Here is a 19,675-nt window from a genome sequence, read left to right on the forward strand (position 1 = left end):
GGAAGAGATCATTTCAAGAACTTATTTACTTTGACACTATTAAGATGGAAGAGAGCATTTCAAGAACTGATTTACTTTGACACTATTAAGATGGAAGAAAGCATTTCAAGAACTGATTTACTTTGACACTATTAGGATGGAAGAGAGCATTTCAAGAACTGATTTACTTTGACACTATTAAGATGGAAGAGAGCATTTCAAGAACTGATTTACTTTGACACTATTAGGATGGAAGAGAGCATTTCAAGAACTGATTTACTTTGACACTATTAGGATGGAAGAGAGCATTTCAAGAACTGATTTACTTTGACACTATTAAGATGGAAGAGAGCATTTCAAGAACTGATTTACTTTGACACTATTAAGATGGAAAGAGCATTTCAAGAACTGATTTACTTTGACACTATTAAGATGGAAGAGAGCATTTCAAGAACTTATTTACTTTGACACTATTAAGATGGAAGAGATCATTTCAAGAACTTATTTACTTTGACACTATTAAGATGGAAGAGAGCATTTCAAGAACTGATTTACTTTGACACTATTAGGATGGAAGAGAGCATTTCAAGAACTGATTTACTTTGACAATATTAACTTGCAAAGTTTCATTTTGAACTCATGCACATCATCAATAGCTAAATGTCAAGACGGATAAACAATCGTTATGGATACATTTCAGCATAGCGTAAATCGTATTAAGATTAGGCTTCTTAAAATGTCTGTGTCGAATATCACTGATTTAATTGAGATAAAAAAGATCAAGATCTACGTAAGTGCCTCATCAAGGTTTTTGAGAAAACTGCAATTACTTTTTTAAACAAATCCATATAACATTTGCAAAACTATTATTTATATTCAGATTGGAGTGAAATTTTAGGATGTGATTCATATCTACATGCAAGTTGTCAATATCTGAGAATTATGTAAACCCTGCTGTGCGTTATTTAAATCAAGTGACAAGTTGGATGTCATCATGCAACTTCAGAATTTCAGGTGCACAACAAAATGCAGCAACAGAATACCAAATATTTCCAGCATAGCTTGATTCCTAATCCAAAATAACATAACCTGGATAAAATTTAGTATGACTCATATCTAATGCAACTGGAATGTTAGCAAAACTGATTATGGTTGGTGAAGAACATATATGAGGAGGTGTGATTAAACCTGGGTTGATATGAGATATAAATGTTGTATATTCCTCTATGAACCAGTTAAGACCTGAAATGAAAATCACAAGACAAATGGGACTAATGATGCTGCAGGGTTTAGCTGCTTCATTTAATTTCTAAATATGCATCAAATGTTATGATCTTCTCAATGGAAACTCATACAAACCATGACTCTGATATTTATGTTATAGATAACTTTGTAATAAATTTGGAATGGACTGCATAAAAGTGAGTATACCAGAAAGATGTTATTATTTTCTATATTTAGTTTCTTTACCTGTCATCTGACATACTAGAAACTGCTGAAAGCATCTTCATGGTTACAATTTAGGTGTCATAAATTTACTTGAGTTCTGTTTTTGGGGATTCCACACTTCTTTTGAATTCAAAATGTCTCCTGTTTTTTCCACACTATCTTCTAAATTAATGGTAGAAAAGTTTGCATGAGTCTGGAAAATACCCATTATGTTCCCTTAACAAACAACCTAAAACCCAGAATGCAATAAAAGCACATCTAGGCCAATCTGAGTACATCTTTTGGGAAAAATAAAGGTGTATCTGTCAAAACGGATGTTGCATTGTCAATACTGTAGACAACAATCTTAACAAAAATAAATACACACTACTTGCAGCATATAATAGTTACATTTTATTACATGCATTCATTAGTAAAGAAATTATAATCAGTAAAACAATGAATACTTACTATAAAGAAAATGATCACAGAAATAGAAGACATTAGGTTTATAATACAGTGATCATAAACTTTTAGCTTTATGGTATCAATATTTACCAAAATCACAGAGGGGTAATTAAAGCCTGAACTCATACTGTATGCATTTAAACACACCCAAGGGATGAGAAGGCAGAGATTGGTAATAACACATACCAGAATCCCAAATGGGTCAATGAAGCCTGAACCCAAGGCACAGGGGCTTCAAAACATCAGTGGGATTTGGCAAACATTGATAAAAGAAAAGATGTATGATCAGTATATTTCAATAAAACTTTGACATTTCCAGAAGGTAATAAACAGTTCCATAGTTTGACATTTCCAGAAGGTAATAAACAGTTCCATAGTTTGACATTTCCAAAAGGTAATAAACAGTTCCATGGTTTGACATTTCCAAAAGGTAATAAAAAGTTCCATAGTTTGACATTTCCAAAAAGTAATGAACAGTTCCATAGTTTGACATTTCCAAAAGGTAAAGAACAGTTCCATAGTTTGACATTTCCAACAGGTAATGAACAGTTTCATAGTTTGACATTTCCAAAAGGTAATGAACACTTCCATGGTTTGACATTTCCAGAAGGTAACTGACAATTCCATAGTTTGACATTTCCAGAAGGTAATTGACAATTTCATAGTTTGACATTTCCAAAAGGTAATTGACAATTCCATAGTTGAATGAGGTGATGCATTTTTGATGAGCTGTAAAACAGATAAGAGTTTTGCAAGGCAGCCATCTTCTAATATATATTCTGATATCACCATTTTAATGGATTTGTGTATTATAATATCACTTCTGTGCAATAAAGCAATGATCAGAGAGTTGATAGGTAATTGCATGAAATTACACAAATTATGTGCTTTAAAGCAATGATCAGATGTCTTATTGACAGGTAATTGCATGAAATTACACAGATTATGTGCTTTAAAGCAATGATCAGGTGTCTTATTGACAGGTAATTGCATGAAATTACACAGAATATGTGCTTTAAAGCAATGATCAGATGTCTTTTTGACAGGTAATTACATGAAATTACACAGATTGTGTGCTTTAAAGCAATGATCAGATGTCTCATTGACAGGTAATTAAGTGAAATTACACAGATTATGTGCTATAAAACAATGATCAGATGTTTGATTGACAGGTAGTTATATGAAATTACATAGATTCTGAACCTTATTTTTATTCATATGCAAATCATATTATACAACAGTTACTCTTGAGCACACAAGTTGAAAAATGTACATCGCATGCATCATTATTTTTATTGCTTTGAATGAATAAGATGCAACAAGGCAAGACAACACTTCTTAATTCTGAAAATCAGACAATTTCTCTCTTCTCTGGAATTTTTAGACTGTAAAAGCATTGCATGTTTTCAGTCAATACACACCATGTAAAATAAGTCTTCGACGTGGTCTTGAAAAAGGATAATCAGAACAAGACACATTGGTATCAATGCTGCTGTTGGTACATGAACATACCCAAAGTGATATGCCTTGTCCAACAGTGACGTGCACATATTGTACGTCCTATTCAGTTAAATCTGGGTAGCTTGATGTTGTGTTTTCAATTTTTAACATAGCTTTAACAATTTTTCAGTCACATCACTATGATGTCTGCAGTGTGACAGTTATAGTGATGTCTAGTACTGGGGCATCATGCCACAGACATGTAGCAGTAAGACCGACCCAGTCACATTATCCTGACACCAAGCCAACCAGTCCTAACACTAACCTCTTCATCTGAGGCGGATGCTCTAATCACTTAGGTAGCTTGAAATAAATTATGTAGAAAATAATAAACAGGCATTTTACCTCTGTCAGTAATAAATGTTAGCAATGTTAATTATTTACGTCCCATCTAATATTACACAGTAAGTCAAATTTAGCCTCAGCTTACCACCTCATCCTCAGCTTACCTCATCCTCTGCCTCTTTAAGCCATTTGAAGAATTGAACAACTTGTTTCAGTGCCATGCTTTTGCTCTCTTGCTCCTGAGGGTCCTCATTTTTCTCCCATTGAATAAAGGCATCCTCAGGAATAATGTCTTCATCATAGAGTATGTCAAAGAGCTCTTGCAATACACCTGGTTAACATAGAAATAAGGTGAATATAAATGTACAGCTTCCATTGTTATGTATACCTGATTTAATTTATTTGTTTGTCTGATGTTTTAATTTTTTTATTTTATTCCATTACATGCTATTGTGATGTAATATTGTTTATTGGACAGAATAAGTTCAGTTCTGTTTGATCTGACGTTTTTTTTAAAAAGAAATTTTAAATTGATTCAGAACCAGTTACAGTTGTAAACAACTTTTTAAAAAAAATTCTTTCTCAGAGTAAGAATTATTAAGTTAAGTCAAGGCCAAGGCCATAGGTGGATTATGTGATATGAAACATGTTTATTGTTACATACTTCTAAATTTTTTAGAAGGTTGACCCCCATCCAGGAATCTGTTTTGCTTCTTAGTTAGACTTATTACTGATATATTGAGAAAGAATTCTCAGTCGTGCCTTAACACTTGAGACATTAAAGTGTTTAAGTTGTGTCCTGTTTGGGCTAATTATTTTATTTTCTTCAAATTATTGGATTTCAAATACTAGTGCTCTAAACAAATTCTTGGACAAGGACATTTATCAAAATTTAAACAGAATTCAAAAACAAGAGACTGTTGACACTGTAGCAGGTTACAACAGATGTTTTCATCTTCCATTTTGGATTTCATTCAGGACTTTTTATTACCAAGACTTCTATTGTTTGATTCTTCGATTATTTTTGGATTTGATTTGGAGAACCATAAGTTCTCTTTTTTCTCATTTGTCACTTGACAGTCTAGGGAAGTAAATTATTTGTTGAATTTTACAAAGCTTGTTGTCTTCATTTTTTTCCTGTTACTTTTCGTAAGACCCTAGACTCCCAACACAGACTTCTACAAAGGACTATCTACATTATTTTGATATGCTTATAACACAGGTCATTCAACATGTAAGCCGAGTTTATTTTTAAACATCTGCATATGTAACATGCCCTCTGATTGGTCACACAACGATTTAATGTACAAAATGGTCATGTCTTGGCTTTCTTTGTGTTATGTAGGTAATAACATTACCAAAACTTCTTTAAAATGTTGATGCTAAACGCTAGCATTGGGATGACAGCTTTGCTGAATAATTTGAGGACACTGATGATGTTTTACTTTAAATAAAATTTGTTACATGAACAAAACTAAACTTTAAAAGCCTTACATGAGATTTGCTAAAACTTATTAAGATATGCGGCAATTTCAAAATTTAAAACACTACCACTTGAAAATGTGCTATTCATGCAAATTTTGCTAGAAATGACATCAATAGAGATGCTATTTACACACAGTACTAGTCTGCTTTGCATGGTCAATATGTCCATACTGATGACAGATGACATTATAGTATCATCTACCCTTGCTAACCTCACATACATTTATCTGATGCAATGCATACATGAAGTGAAAGACCTAGTGCAGAATTGGAAATATCATCTGTTTAAATGACAGTTATGATAATCTGACAATTTCAATTGAAACGGTTAACATGATCAGCTAACTAAATTACTACAATGAGCTTCACTTAAAATAACACTGGACTGTGGTCATTTTTACCTGGTGGGTGTTGAAGCTTGTGTATAAGTGCCTGCAGGGAATACAGAGCCTGAAGCTCAAACTCCAACTGGTGATCCAGGTACTTCTGCAGCAAGTTATTTCTTTTTTGTATTTGACTTTTGTCCACCTTCATCATGTTGTAACCATCAACTGCAATAAAAAGAAATTAGGGTTACCTCCCTTAGAAACAGACAGAAAGATGAAGTTAATTATCAAAAGGAAACTTAAATGAAAAGAAATAACTTAGCTGCATTATTTTGTTATTTCAAGCTAAAATCAAATTAAAATGCTCTGTATATATTTATCAGTTTCATAAAAACTCTTACCAACAAGTCCTCTTGATATCATACATGTGCTAGTTTATGTTTTGTAATGATTCTTCAATTGTATCTATGTAATTGAAAATTATCTTTACCTATATAGAAAAAATTCCAATATATATATATATATATATATATATATATATATATATATATATATATATATATATATACATATTAGATACATAAAATGAAAAGATTTATTTTTATTTTGTTGTACCTCTGATCGCAATTAAAATTGTTTCAGATACTACTGCTATCCAGATGGCACTTTCATAGATGAATATATGCCACATTTGAAGTTCAACTGCTCTCTCTCTCTCTCTCTCTCTCTCTCTCTCTCTCTCCACAACATTAAGTTAAATGACAGTCATGGCAATATTCCAGACAAATATAAGCCCAATTGATTGTTACTACAGTTTCTAAACATTGGGAATGAATTCCTTCTGCTATGCATATATGGCTGCAGACAAAGAATGATATGACTGTCTCTCTCTCTCTCTCTCCCCAGCACAAGTTCACTAACATATCTAGATTCTTAAACCTGATATAGCACTCCTACAAACAGCTGACATCAAGGCATCGATGAAATCTTTGTCCTTTGTCATGGGTTTATCCACATGTCTGTTAATCCAGTCAAACACTTCCTCATTTGAGCAACTCAAGATTAAACTGTGCAAACTTCTTTTGATATCATCGATGCTCATGCTAGTGGATGACAGGTTTGTGAGAACTTTGATGTATTCCAGTTTCTGTAAAAATCAAAAACAATCTCAGCAAGGGACAAGAAACTATTCCGCCATGTCACAATTGACACACTTAATCAAAAACAATGTAAACAGCAAACTTTTCATTAGGTAATTTCATTTCACAACAACCATGGTGATGAAAGAAATGTTGAGGCTTGTTCTGTTTGTCAATTTCAGCATAAAGCAGAGTCACTGCTAACCATTAGCTTATGTATTGTTTTTTGGTTTGCATTAATGGGATGATGTGCACAGCACTCAAGTTGAAACCATCTTGCGAAAATGTATAATTTAGCATCAAGCAAATATTTCTTAGATTCTAATGAAAAAATGACCTTGGATAGTAGCCTGTTGTGTTGCAGGTCTATGTCCAACTAAGTCCAACCAAGTCCTCTTGGGATTAAAAAATAGCTGATGTAAAAGCTGGAGAAAGTTGTCTCTGATCACCATCCATCAGATTAGATGCTGTTAGGTAACAGGTGTATTTAAGTGCTGTGTTGGTGGCAACTGCCCTAAATTCATAAGTCCATACAAATAAGAAATTAATCTGGTCTTGTGATAGTTCCTTGAAGGCAGAGTGGACAACCCAACATATCCAGCACATCAGAACATTATAGACTCTAAGAAGATTTATTGCCCTTTCCTCACCAGAGTGGTCAGAACAATCAAGATATTACTCTTCTGATAAACTTAGTTCACTTCTGAGCCCTAACACGTTCACATAGAAAATGACGCACCTGACAACATTTTCTTAAGTCCTGATTATGGACTTTTTTAATTCAAATCTAGACTATATCTGGACTAACATAAAATATTCATACTAATATCTGACAGAATTCATATTCATATCTGACAGAATTCATACTCATATCTGACATACTTCATACTCATATCTGACAGAATTCATACTCATATCTGACAGAATTCATACTCATATCTGACATACTTCATACTCATATCTGGCAGAATTCTCTGACAGAACTCATACCAATTTCTGACTTCATTAATGCCAATTGTTACAGAACTGAGTATTCCTAAAGTTTGTGCACTATATCCGAATAAAAATTTGCTCCTGTTTTGTTTCCTTGTCCAGATTTACCCAAGAGTGGTTTATTCAGGTCAAACATTATTTTAAAATACTAAGTTTGGTTCACCTCATGTAACAAAAGCAAGGTTCTTGCAATGATAAACTTATAAATTTAAGCTCTATGGCCATGGATTGCACCATAGCAAGGGTACTTATAGACAAGAGTTAGGCAATAATTGTGGCTTCTTGATCATCTGACAGAGTGGTGAGAATGAAGACACTCTGTGGTCATCAAATGATCTTATATGTTGTGTTTGTTGTGAATTTATCAGTATCACTATCTGAGTGGAAGTCATATATATTTGTATATGTCCTACTTGTGGATCAAATATTATCTGTACTTTTAAACATTTCATGCTTTATTCACCATGGTGAGTAATCATTACACAGTCATAACTATTTAAATCCATCATTTGATCAGCCAAGTGGTTGTTGTTGTTGTAGGTTTAACTCCATTTTTCAGCACATGATAGGCTATACATGGTGGCCAGTATTAATGGTGGAGGAAGAACCTGGGAAAACCCCGGAGAGAACCACTGACCCACGAGAAGCTACTGGCAAGCTTTCTCACATACTCACATTGGCTGAATCCGAGACTCGAACCCATGCAGACAGAGGTGAGATGGCTGTGATCCTTAACGGACAGCGCTTTAGACCACTCAGCCACTCGGGGCCCCTCAGCCAAAGTGGTAAATTATTGCTAATTTGTGTTAATTTCTAAATATTGATCATACATGGTATTAGATCCTTTTTCTATTCATCAGTTCTTGATTACTTAAGTTACTTGCTATGATTTGTTCAAGTTATCAGCAGTATATTATTCTTCCATATATCGGTCTTTTAACATAGTGCACATCATTTTGTTCAATCCATTGTTAGATTTTATGTTTACAAGTTTGGTGTCAGATTTAAGTATTTTTCAATCACATTATAAATAAAGAAAACTTCATTCCCAAGTATGTGCCTTTCAACTGGTGGACCATCCTGTCCAAGTCATTCTGTCCACCACTTGTACATTTATTGTACCTAAATGAAATAGTATATGGACAGATTGATGGACAGATACCACCATGCCATAATACACTTTACCTTAATGGCAGGGTGTATATAAAATGATGTAAGATTAAACATACCTTGTCTGCAAGAAACTGATCAATTCGCTTCTCAGGAACGAAATCTGACCAATGCAGTCCCGATTCAGCCCACAACCTCGCAACATTTTTATGACCCTGAAACAAAAATGGATTTGGTTAAATATGTTAAAAGTGTTAAAACTTGACATCGTTCATGGATCTCAGGCACTGCAATTCAATAACATCCAATTCTGTTACGCTTTTGGACGGGTAGCTTTTGCATTAATCACAGCTTTATTATTTGCTCTCTTTTCAAGTGTTATGACAATATGCAAAAATCATGATAAAGTAAAATGTGGCTTGTAAGCAAATATGTGAAAACAAAGTGTTTATCAAACATAACTACACATATATGCCTTCATGAATTTTTGTCAAAAAAACATAGCAAAATGCACCAGATCTAAGAAAACTAGAGTACATGCAGTAAAATTCATTCTTGTGATCAATAAGGTAGCAGTGGAAGTAATGGTAAATGAAGGATTTAAGGGCACATTAGCACAACACTGGCTATATGGTGCCAACAAATCAAATTTAAAAGCATAAGTACAATAGCTAAAAGAGATTAGGCCTTCCAAATAAATGCAAACATTAAGTACCAGAGGATAAAAAGGTAAAAGCTATGGATTTTAAAAACCTAAACAACACATATCATCTAAGAGATTGTTGTTGTTGTGGGGTTTAATGCCATTTTTCAGCACACAATAGGCTATACATGGAGGCCAGTATTAAGAGATAAAGGTTAAAATGTAAACTCCTTACAAAAGATGGCCAAATACAGTCCACATCCCTCCAAAGATTTTTACTTGTCGTACCATTGATCAATTTACAATACCTAAGTCTTGTATTGCCGATCATTTCTGGCACCATGGCGTATAGCTCTGACTAAAAAATGTAATGAATTTTTTTTCAAAAGTTGTATTGTGTTGCATATATTATTAATACAACTAATAAGCTTCACAACCTTCAAAAATACTTATCTGTTAAATATTTATATTACTGGAATACTACTGGAACACTAATAATTTTCATGACTTCATCTGTTACATATTTATATTACCGGAATACTAATAATTTTCATGACTTCATCTGTTACATATTTATATTACCGGAATACTAATAATTTTCATGACTTCATCTGTTACATATTTATATTACCGGAATACAAATAATTTTCATGACTGCATGGATACTTATCTGTTAAATATTTATATTACTGGAATACAAATAATTTTCATGACTGCATGGATACTTATCTGTTAAATATTTATATTACTGGAATACTAATAATTTTCATGACTGCATGGATACTTATCTGTTACATATTTATATTACCGGAATACAAATAATTTTCATGACTGCATGGATACTTATCTGTTAAATATTTATATTACTGGAATGCTAATAATTTTCATGACTTCATCTGTTACATATTCATATTACTGGAATACTACTGTAACACTAATAATTTTCATGACTGCATGAATACATATCTGCTAAGGGCTTTTCCATTTAAACATACCACTACCCCACAGATGGCAAAATAAAAAACTTCCATGCATGGTCATCAATAAACAATAATCACTTCTGTGCCATGTCATATCAAAAGAAAAAATGCTTCTATCGGTGGTGCCTACTTTATTTTAATAATATGTTTCTATAATGCCACCATTGTGTTTGTTTTCTCTTCTGCCCCCCCCCCCCCCCCCCCGTTGTTAAAAAAAAATAATGTCATTGCGGATTACTCATCGTAATTCACGGTATTTCAGGGAAAAGAAACTAACTTGGCAATTTCCGATGAATTGTAATGGAAATATGGAAACAATGGGAACGTGGATATCCGGAAGTCTTCAGATGTAGCCATATATGATAAGGATGCTGCAGCCGAATATTTAGAACATGACATAAAATGGCGACAGAAATACAATGCAACATATGGTCCGTCGAAGATGTGGGGATATGGCTGACTTTTAGAGGTGAGAACTTGACGATAGACAGACACAAGGTTGAGACATTCTTCAGCCTCAGAATTAAGCTTGAAAATCGTACATTTGAAACTCCGCAAACTTGGAAAAAGTCCCCTTCTCTTAGCTTCCATTTGATTGGTTAGAACTATTTGTATGACAAGTATGTGCTTCCAAAAACAACACAACCTTGAAATAAACTGGATTGCGCACTTTCTCACACGACTTCATGTGATCTTTTAAGTTAAACTGCATGTAACATAATAATTTTGGTACCTATGTTTTGCTCTGACAGGCATTCGACTTTGTATGCATACTAAAACTTCGACGTACTGTTGTTCATTTATGGAATGCCAGGCCATTTTCCCTACACTATAGCTCAACATGGCCATGATCGCACCTACTTAATATGCAAGTGCACCGCACAGAACGGAATGCTGTCTTCTCATTGGTTGACTGAAAATGAGGTACTGAACCTAGGCATAAACTGATTTTCAGTTGACTATAACGGGGACAGTATTCCATTTTTTGCGTTGCATGAGCACATTAAATGGGCGCGATCATGGTCATGTTGAGCGATAGCGTGGGAAAATGGTCTGGCATTCCGTAAGTTTATAAATACTACGTAAAAGTTTTAGTAGGAGTATGAAGTCGAATGCCTGAGCAAAACCTTGCTACCAAATTTATTATGCTACATGCAGTTTAGCTTAAAATATCAGTGTTGATTCTTCAATAGTTAGTAGCAACAGGGGACGCCGCTAGAGGGCACTGGCGATCAAGATTAACGTTTTCTCAAAATGTTAACCTCATTACACCCAGTACTTTCTCAGCTTTAATATGTAAAAAGCCGATATTATTACATCAGAATGTATTCATGGTTGAAAAGTCAAATGTCTATATTTAGCGTATATGACATTGGGTCATTTCTACAACGTATTCAGCGGAGGGAAAAAACGAAAAAGAAATTTTTCAAAACGCTGGAAAACTAAATAAATGACCATATACACTCACCTACGCCTACTTTTTAAATACTTTGTAGTTCTTTTTATGAGAATAATGGTAAAATGTGTGCGAATATTTGTGGAAAACCCACCAATTACGCCTATTTCAAAGGTCACCCATGCTAGCAAAAATGGTAACTCTTCCCGGCACATGGGTACGTACAAAATGTAAACAATGACAACAATACGACATAATTTGGGTTCAAAAACACACAAAAACGATTGTATGAAAAGGCAGACATTTATACCAAGGAATCAGATTATACAGACGTACTGTCATTCATTATACCAAACTTATTACAAAATATTTGTACAACTTTTGTTGTGTAATATATTTTCGAGGTTAGAGACTCGACGGGAGTATCACTCACTGACTCAGTGATACTAGACGTATTGATAATATGTATGTGATTGTGATCACTGAGATATTATCGATGTTAGGTCATCTGTTCTAGGTAGGATTTTTATCTAGAGACACTGGTGTTACAATTAAAATGTTCATGTTTAGTAAGGACAGAAAAGAGGTACAAGTTCAAATATCTTTCAGAATTTTGAAGAATGAAAACAAATTCATTTAAAATTTTCATGCCATTATTTTGTGAATATCAATATGAATATTGTCATCATAAGCCAAGAAATAGAGAATCAATCTGTAGTATTTCTCCATTTAAACAAATACATAATCATAAATGTTTCTTGAGAACCAACTTAGTGCCAGTTTCTTCTCTATCTCTGACACCACAGTTTTCTTTACTTCACGAACTGTGCAAGATTGCTCAAAACAAGGGTCAGAATTATTATGAAAATATGCAAATTTAGGACATCCAAAATTTAATGTCGCACCATCCAAGAACACTATGATGAATATGCACTATTGGTTTTAAGTGTAACATACAATTTCAACTTGGTATGACTCATGATTATGCTATTTCATGCAAAAATGTTAGGGGGCGTGTGATAAAAAGGCAAGAAAGTCTTCAGAAGTACATGGAACATAGAAAAAGTGAATTTATTCTTGAAGCTGAATGTTCATGACACATTTATATAAAACGATATGTAAAAAATATGCAACTTTCAGCATGAAATAACATGAGGTCAAGAATTTTCAAAAAGTGACCAAAGAGCAATATTAAAAATGGTGGACGGTACATGTGTTTGAACGCTTCCTGTGAATTTATTTGAAAAGCTCACACTTTTCTATATAAGCCGGAAATGGACTGGTTCCCAGCATGTTGTTCTTATCTTATTACTCACTGTGGGTTTGCCACTGGCTGGCCAAATACAGTTTGGTACTCTCCATAAATAATGCACTGTTACTTAAATCTGTTGTGAGTTGTAAGATAAAAGACCAATTCCAGCCAGTTAATGTAAACATTCATAGAAAAGTCACAAGTTTTGAAGTATTTCCTCTAAAACAATGATATTTCTGCATTCTCACTGATTTGAAGAGAGCAAAGTTTAGAGATGAAATGATAAATTATTGAAAATTGGACAAAATATTCACAAATCACTGTGAAAATAATGGTTTTTATGGTTCTGCAAATATGTCGACCTTGTAAAAAGTTACCATATTTCAAAATATTACTCTTTGTCATGGGAAAACTGTATTGTGGAATTGTTTTTGGTTTCTGAACTACATGCATCTGCTGATCCAATGAGTTTTGTGTGGTTGAAAATTGCAGAAATTTTACAGGTGTTATAGTTGACTAATTAAGGCAAGATACAACAATAATGCCTGGGAAAGACAACAACCTTGTATATATATATATATATATATATATATATATATATATATATATATATATATATATATATATATATATATATGGTAATGTTTTTGTTTTGTAATGATTGTTTGAACATATAAACATGTAAAAACTTCAAATGGGTTGGCAGAGTATCCAATGATACTGTGTGTAAAAGGTGTGACACGAGACATGTGTCATCTTTATATAAGACAATTAAAGCTGCATGTTCGCAGTCTGTTGGGGAACATTTTCCATGTTTACAGAAAATAAAAGTAATTCAGGCATCTTGTGGTTTTAATATTTCTTTAATCCCTTCATATAAAATACATAGTACCTTGTCTAACCTGAGAATAATTTTTAAAACTTACATGTATGGCCCTGCTATCCAATTTCATATATAATTTCTAGGTACTATTGTTTAGGTGCTGTTAAACATATTGATCTTAAACTATGTAAATATTGTGCTTTTAATCCAAAATAAACTGTCATGGCAATGTTTCATCCTTAAACTTGAAAACCATAAATACCCGGTTGATCAAAAATGAACAACTCATTTTATTATTACTATTCACAAAATATTTTTTATTTATCATATTATCTTTAATTATAAATATTAATTAGATCAATTATGTTTTATTTCTGACTATTAAGTTTAATACTTCTATTCAAGTTAAAAATAATAAAAATTAACACATAATTCACTTTTATTAAAGTAATTTGTATGCATGGTAATGAATTTCCAAAATTTGCTTCTATGCATGGGCATGGGTGTCCCAAATTCACTGCTATGACTGGTGGTGGTAGAAAAAAATCACTTCTATGGGTGGTCACCCATTTTTGAATGTGCCTTCCCACCCAGGGGTATGTTTAAATGGAATAGCCCTAAATATTTATATTACTGGAATACTAATAATTTTCATGACTTCATGAATAATTATCTTTTAAATATTTATATTACTGGAATAATAATCATTTTCATGACTTCATGGAATATCTATTAAATATTTATATTACTGGAATACTAATAATTTTTATGACTTCATGAATAATTATCTATTAACTCATTCGGCCCCAGAGGTTTTTGTCGTTTTTGCGAAATGTGCGTAGGAAAGACATTTGGGGGGCTGTTTCTGAATACATCATAATACATCGGCTTTCAACCAATTTTCCATGAGACTAAAGCCTAGTTGTATTAGAAACATCCTTTTTCATTGGTTATTTTGCTTGCGCATGAGCAGAAGGGTAAAAGTTGGAGTTCTTTTTTTTTGTTGCTAAACATCATTTTCGTATGTAGACCACAATTTATTCAAAATGCCCACCTTATCCTAGTTTTTGCAAAGAATCACCTGTCTGTGTGCAGTTAAGACCAGTATGCCTTAGATCTGAGACCAAAAGGTCTCAAATCCGGACACAAAATCGCATTCCGACCTCGAGTGAATTTTGGGTGAGAAAAAAAAACGGGTCCAAAAAATGAGGTTTTTCCCTCTGTATTTTGTAGTGTAACTAGAACCTCCAGATTATTTGGTATCATTTTAAAGCTATATCTGTCTGCTTTTATTTAATACCACCCACGCTGGTGTATTTTAAATGACCTGGATGCTCTAGAGCTTGGAAGTAGGGTACAGCCTCATCACGCCTACAGACAGGATCGGGGCCGAATCGGTTAAATATGTATATTACTGGAATACTAATAATTTTCATGACCTTATCAATACCTGTCTATTAAACACTTCTATCAGTGGAATATAAATATCATTCCATTGTACCTGAATATCAACCCAAAATCAAACCATAACTGGATAGATAGGCACACAAGGACAGTACCATATGCCCAACCACTATCCTGTTTGGCATAGAAATATCAACTGTCCAAAGGTCGATGCCATGAAGAAAAAAAATTAGTTTGTGGTACATATGACCTAGAGAACTGACCTTTCTATGGCTGGCATCGTGGAGAATTTCTGCAATGAGAATGCCTGACTTGCCATTGGCTCTGAGGGGTTCACAGACTTGTTTGAGGAAACTAAGGGGCATGCAGCCATCCTGTACCATGGGGCCAATAAGACGACCCAAGAACTCCCAAATCTTTGGAATTTTGATCTCCATGTCTTCTGCATGCATCAGGATCTCATTCAACCTGCAGGATGTGAAAAATGCAGATTTCATGGAACTACAAATTGTTGGATTTTATTAAATAGCTGGCAAATTTAAATACTAACATAAAGACAACACACACACACACATACACAGACAGAAAAATGCCAATTGCTTTTCATCTCCTTCAGTGGCATAAAATAAAATAAAAATGTAACATGCACTCCTGATGTTCTAGACAGTATTTCTCTGATGTCAGGACAAGGTGTTTGGCCTAATAAATACATCACAACAGGACAGAACGAGTGTATTATCAAACAAAGATTCCCTTGGTAATATTCATCAAAATATTATATAACATGTGTGAGTGTAATTACCATTACATACATACAGTAATGTAATTGTTATACAATATGTGTGGGTGTAATTACCATTAGATAAAACCAGTAATGTAAATGTTATACAACATGTGAGGGTGTAATTACCATTACATACATATAGTAATGTAAATGTTATATGTAATGTAAATGTTATACAACATTTGTCGGGTGTGCTAATCATTGAATAAATACAGTAATGTAAATGTATATGACACGTGCATGGTGTCCTTATCACTGAGTAAATACCGTAATGTCAGTGAGTCAACTATCCCAGCAAATCTGATATGAAATAAACCTTGATACCTACTCACCCTCTGACATAAGCATCCACCAAAAGGACATTATTTTTTACAAGATCATGCAGGAGAAGCCCAGTCTTCCTTTGATCGAACTCTGACCTTTCAACAACCTGATTCAGTGCATGGTACACAAACAAGTGAAGACTACCTGATGAGCTAAGCTCCTGGATGCATAATACGGCTTCCTGCAAAACCAATAGTAAGATATTGGAATGGAACTAAAATCCTCACATTTATTGTGAACTCACTTCTCTATTTGTGAGCTACCAATCTGAATGGATTGTTCAAAGAATTTAACTATTCTCAAGACAAATATTGTTTGCATTTTTACGAATGAATGATCCAAAATGCATGCTTTCTATGTTTATGTGCTGTTGCCAGGTGACAGATCTATGGTGATGTGATGTTAGGCAGCAATAAACTTATTAGGTTCTAGGTGTGCATTAGGACACCCAATAAAGACTTTAAAAGGTCCGATTAGAGGAAATATACTGGGCCGTCTCAAACAATACATCTGCATATGAAACACAATAAGATGATACATTATAATGGCATATCAATCTGGCTTTGCTGCCAAGAACAAAAGCATGCTGCAGCATATAAACTGGTTTACCATAAAACAAATAAATTTCTTCTAGTAAAATATGTTTCTTCATGAATACCTACCCAATCATACCTTACATCCTCGATTAAAGTGGATTATTTGCTCTGCAGAATAAGAAATAACTCCAGCTCAGATGAATAGGTTATGCATTTCAGTTCACAAGGTTAGAGCAGCCACCACAAGCATAGCCTTTGACCAGAACTGCTCTCTGACATTATCCATGTGGTGGGAAATTTTTACCCTTTTGGAAACCTCTCCTCAAGAGATGGAGTTGCCTCTAGTCAGGTTACCTCACATACCATCGGGGACTGGAAGTAGTACCTCTGAGGTAAGTGGATGTCCCTCCATCTCTTACCTCATAAGGTATTGTGATTGGGTAACGTTTTGAAGAAAAAGCTGATCTTTTATCGTAACATATGTCACTTCATGAACACTTGCCCAATCATAATACACATACACCTCCTGGCCATCCCCACAGTCATATCTATATAGAGTATGTGCCTTATGTTCCAGTATTAATTGAGATATTCATGGATTTTGCTGTCAATCCCTATATCAAGAGGAGAACATGTTGGCAGATAACGTTTAGCTCTTTTAGCTAAACGAGTTCCCTGGGAGGGCTGGATTTGCAAGGTAGTAGTAGTTCTCCAAAGGTTTTATGATTGGGTAGCATATTTATAGAAGAAATTTGTAGTTATATAGCCTATGTCCTGACTATAATTTAAGCCAATTCCCAAAATGTTTGCTAATGTCTACACACTGATGTAATATCAAGTTTCACTGTACCTAACTGAGTATTTATGTGGCTATGTTCAATAGATTATCTAAATAAGCATACCCACCTACCCCCTCCAAACTGCTGTACCATATCAATTCTACTATTGACTGAAAAATCACAAATTATGGTAGAAATTGGCATTATCTTTTGGTTGCTCCATGTGGTCACTGCTTGAGATTTCTTCTTTTCACACCACTATATGACTACACACTAGCTTGGCATGATCAACAGTCCAAACATATAGTCATACAGACAGTTAGAATAAGCAGCTTAGAGCAATGTAAAACACTTGGCTGACGAACTGAATAAGCCTAAAAGATGGAAAGAACCTGTGGAGGCTTTATCGTTATGGGAAAAAACAGTCTGCCCCTTGAATCTGTACTTTGAATTAGTCCTTATTTTGGTGCAAACAGGTCCACTCTAAACAACTCAAGGAAATCATATGTGTCTGGAAACAAATCCTATGTTCAAACAACCAATTTAACACTTCAGACCAACCCTGGCCTTGATATTTTGTACCGTCTTTCCCAATAAGACTTAAACAGCTTTTACACAAGTTCATTCTTTACTCCCTTTTGAACAATATCACAAAAGGACATTACCGTGACATCCTGTTTATGCAGATAATTATCCATGATAGCATGTGTCTTGCTTAAAATCTGGTCATCTTTGAGCTCTTGGACAGGAGTGGATGGTTTTTCCATGGTCTTGTCATGTTCAGATTCAAGCCTACAACTCCAATCTTCAGACAGTCTATGAGCAACAACAGACCTGGAAGGGACAACTATTGCATTGAAACTTTCTGACATGTAAAATTTTAATAATCTCAAGACCAAATGTAAACTCTGGCTAATACTTGTCAAGATAAAGCGCATGCATCACTGAGGTCATTACCCACATGTTTGTCTACCACCCTCTTGTCAAGACTGAACATTATGTATATTTATTATTGCCTTCTCAGGCTCAACCAATGTGGATATGTGCCGGTACCTTCTCGTTGGTCGGTGGTTCTTTCCGGGATTTTCCCGGGTTCTTCTTCACCACTAATACTGGCAACCATGTATAGCCTATATTGTGCTGAAAAGTGGCATTAAACCCTATAACAACAATAACAACAGCCTTCTCTAAAGGAAAATGTCCTACTGAGGTGTTCAGTGTTAAATAAATAGTCATTTGTAACATCGACTATTAAGGACTGACCAACATTTACACCAAGACATGCGTGTGGGCAATAATATTTTTTATAGGGATAAGTCACTTATGATACTCTGATGATCTGAGGAGTCTTTACAGGAACCAATTTTCAGTGGCATCTCCCATAATTTCACTTTAAGAAAAACACTACAGCTTGCTTTAGGAACACATGTATTTTATTCTTAGTCTTTCTTAATATATTTTACTAAACAAAGTATTGCCAGTCATGTTGTATTACAACAAGAATTGCAATAATTTTCCTTGATAAAATATTACCATGACAGTATCACATATATAAATAAACCTTAGATGCAACATGACAGAACTATAGATCATGAGTTGTAAATCTTGGATGCAACATGACAGAAGTATAGAGCATGAGTTGAAGCCATGAATGCAACATGACAGAAGTATAGAGCATGAGTTGTAAATCTTGGATGCAACATGACAGAAGTATAGATCATGAGTTGTAAACCTTGGATGCAACATGACAGAAGTATAGATCATGATTTGTAAACCTTGGATGCAACAAGACAGAAGTATAGAGCATGAGTTGAAGCCATGAATGCAACATGACAGAAGTATAGAGCATGAGTTGTAAATCTTGGATGCAACAAGACAGAAGTATAGATCATGAGTTGTAAACATTGGATGCAACATGACAGAAGTATAGAGCATGAGTTGTAAAACTTGGATGCAACATGACAGAAGTATAGAGAATGAGTTGTAAATCTTGGATGCAACAAGACAGAAGTATAGATCATGAGTTGTGAATCTTGGATGC

General features: G+C 34.1%; 1 protein-coding gene across 12 annotated transcripts in view; it reads right to left on the reverse strand.

Annotated features, from left to right (window-relative positions):
- The window catches only part of LOC149774502 (uncharacterized), a 127,584-nt gene that overhangs the window by 43,079 nt on the left and 64,830 nt on the right, over positions 1 to 19,675 (reverse strand). For all 12 annotated transcript variants that reach the window (XM_089945241.1, XM_089945240.1, XM_089945243.1 and 9 more), the window contains 7 exons: positions 18,300 to 18,468; positions 16,328 to 16,500; positions 15,475 to 15,679; positions 8,833 to 8,928; positions 6,411 to 6,618; positions 5,547 to 5,696; positions 3,825 to 3,991 (listed from right to left, as the gene is read on the reverse strand). In XM_089945241.1, the coding sequence (XP_089801367.1) occupies positions 3,825 to 3,991; positions 5,547 to 5,696; positions 6,411 to 6,618; positions 8,833 to 8,928; positions 15,475 to 15,679; positions 16,328 to 16,500; positions 18,300 to 18,468 (1,168 nt within the window). The remainder of the gene's footprint in view (positions 1 to 3,824; positions 3,992 to 5,546; positions 5,697 to 6,410; positions 6,619 to 8,832; positions 8,929 to 15,474; positions 15,680 to 16,327; positions 16,501 to 18,299; positions 18,469 to 19,675) is intronic.

Source organism: Sinohyriopsis cumingii, unplaced genomic scaffold (assembly GCF_028554795.1).
Source record: "Sinohyriopsis cumingii isolate HCF-2022 unplaced genomic scaffold, ASM2855479v2 utg000229l, whole genome shotgun sequence".
Classification (NCBI taxonomy): Eukaryota; Metazoa; Mollusca; class Bivalvia; order Unionida; family Unionidae; genus Sinohyriopsis; species Sinohyriopsis cumingii.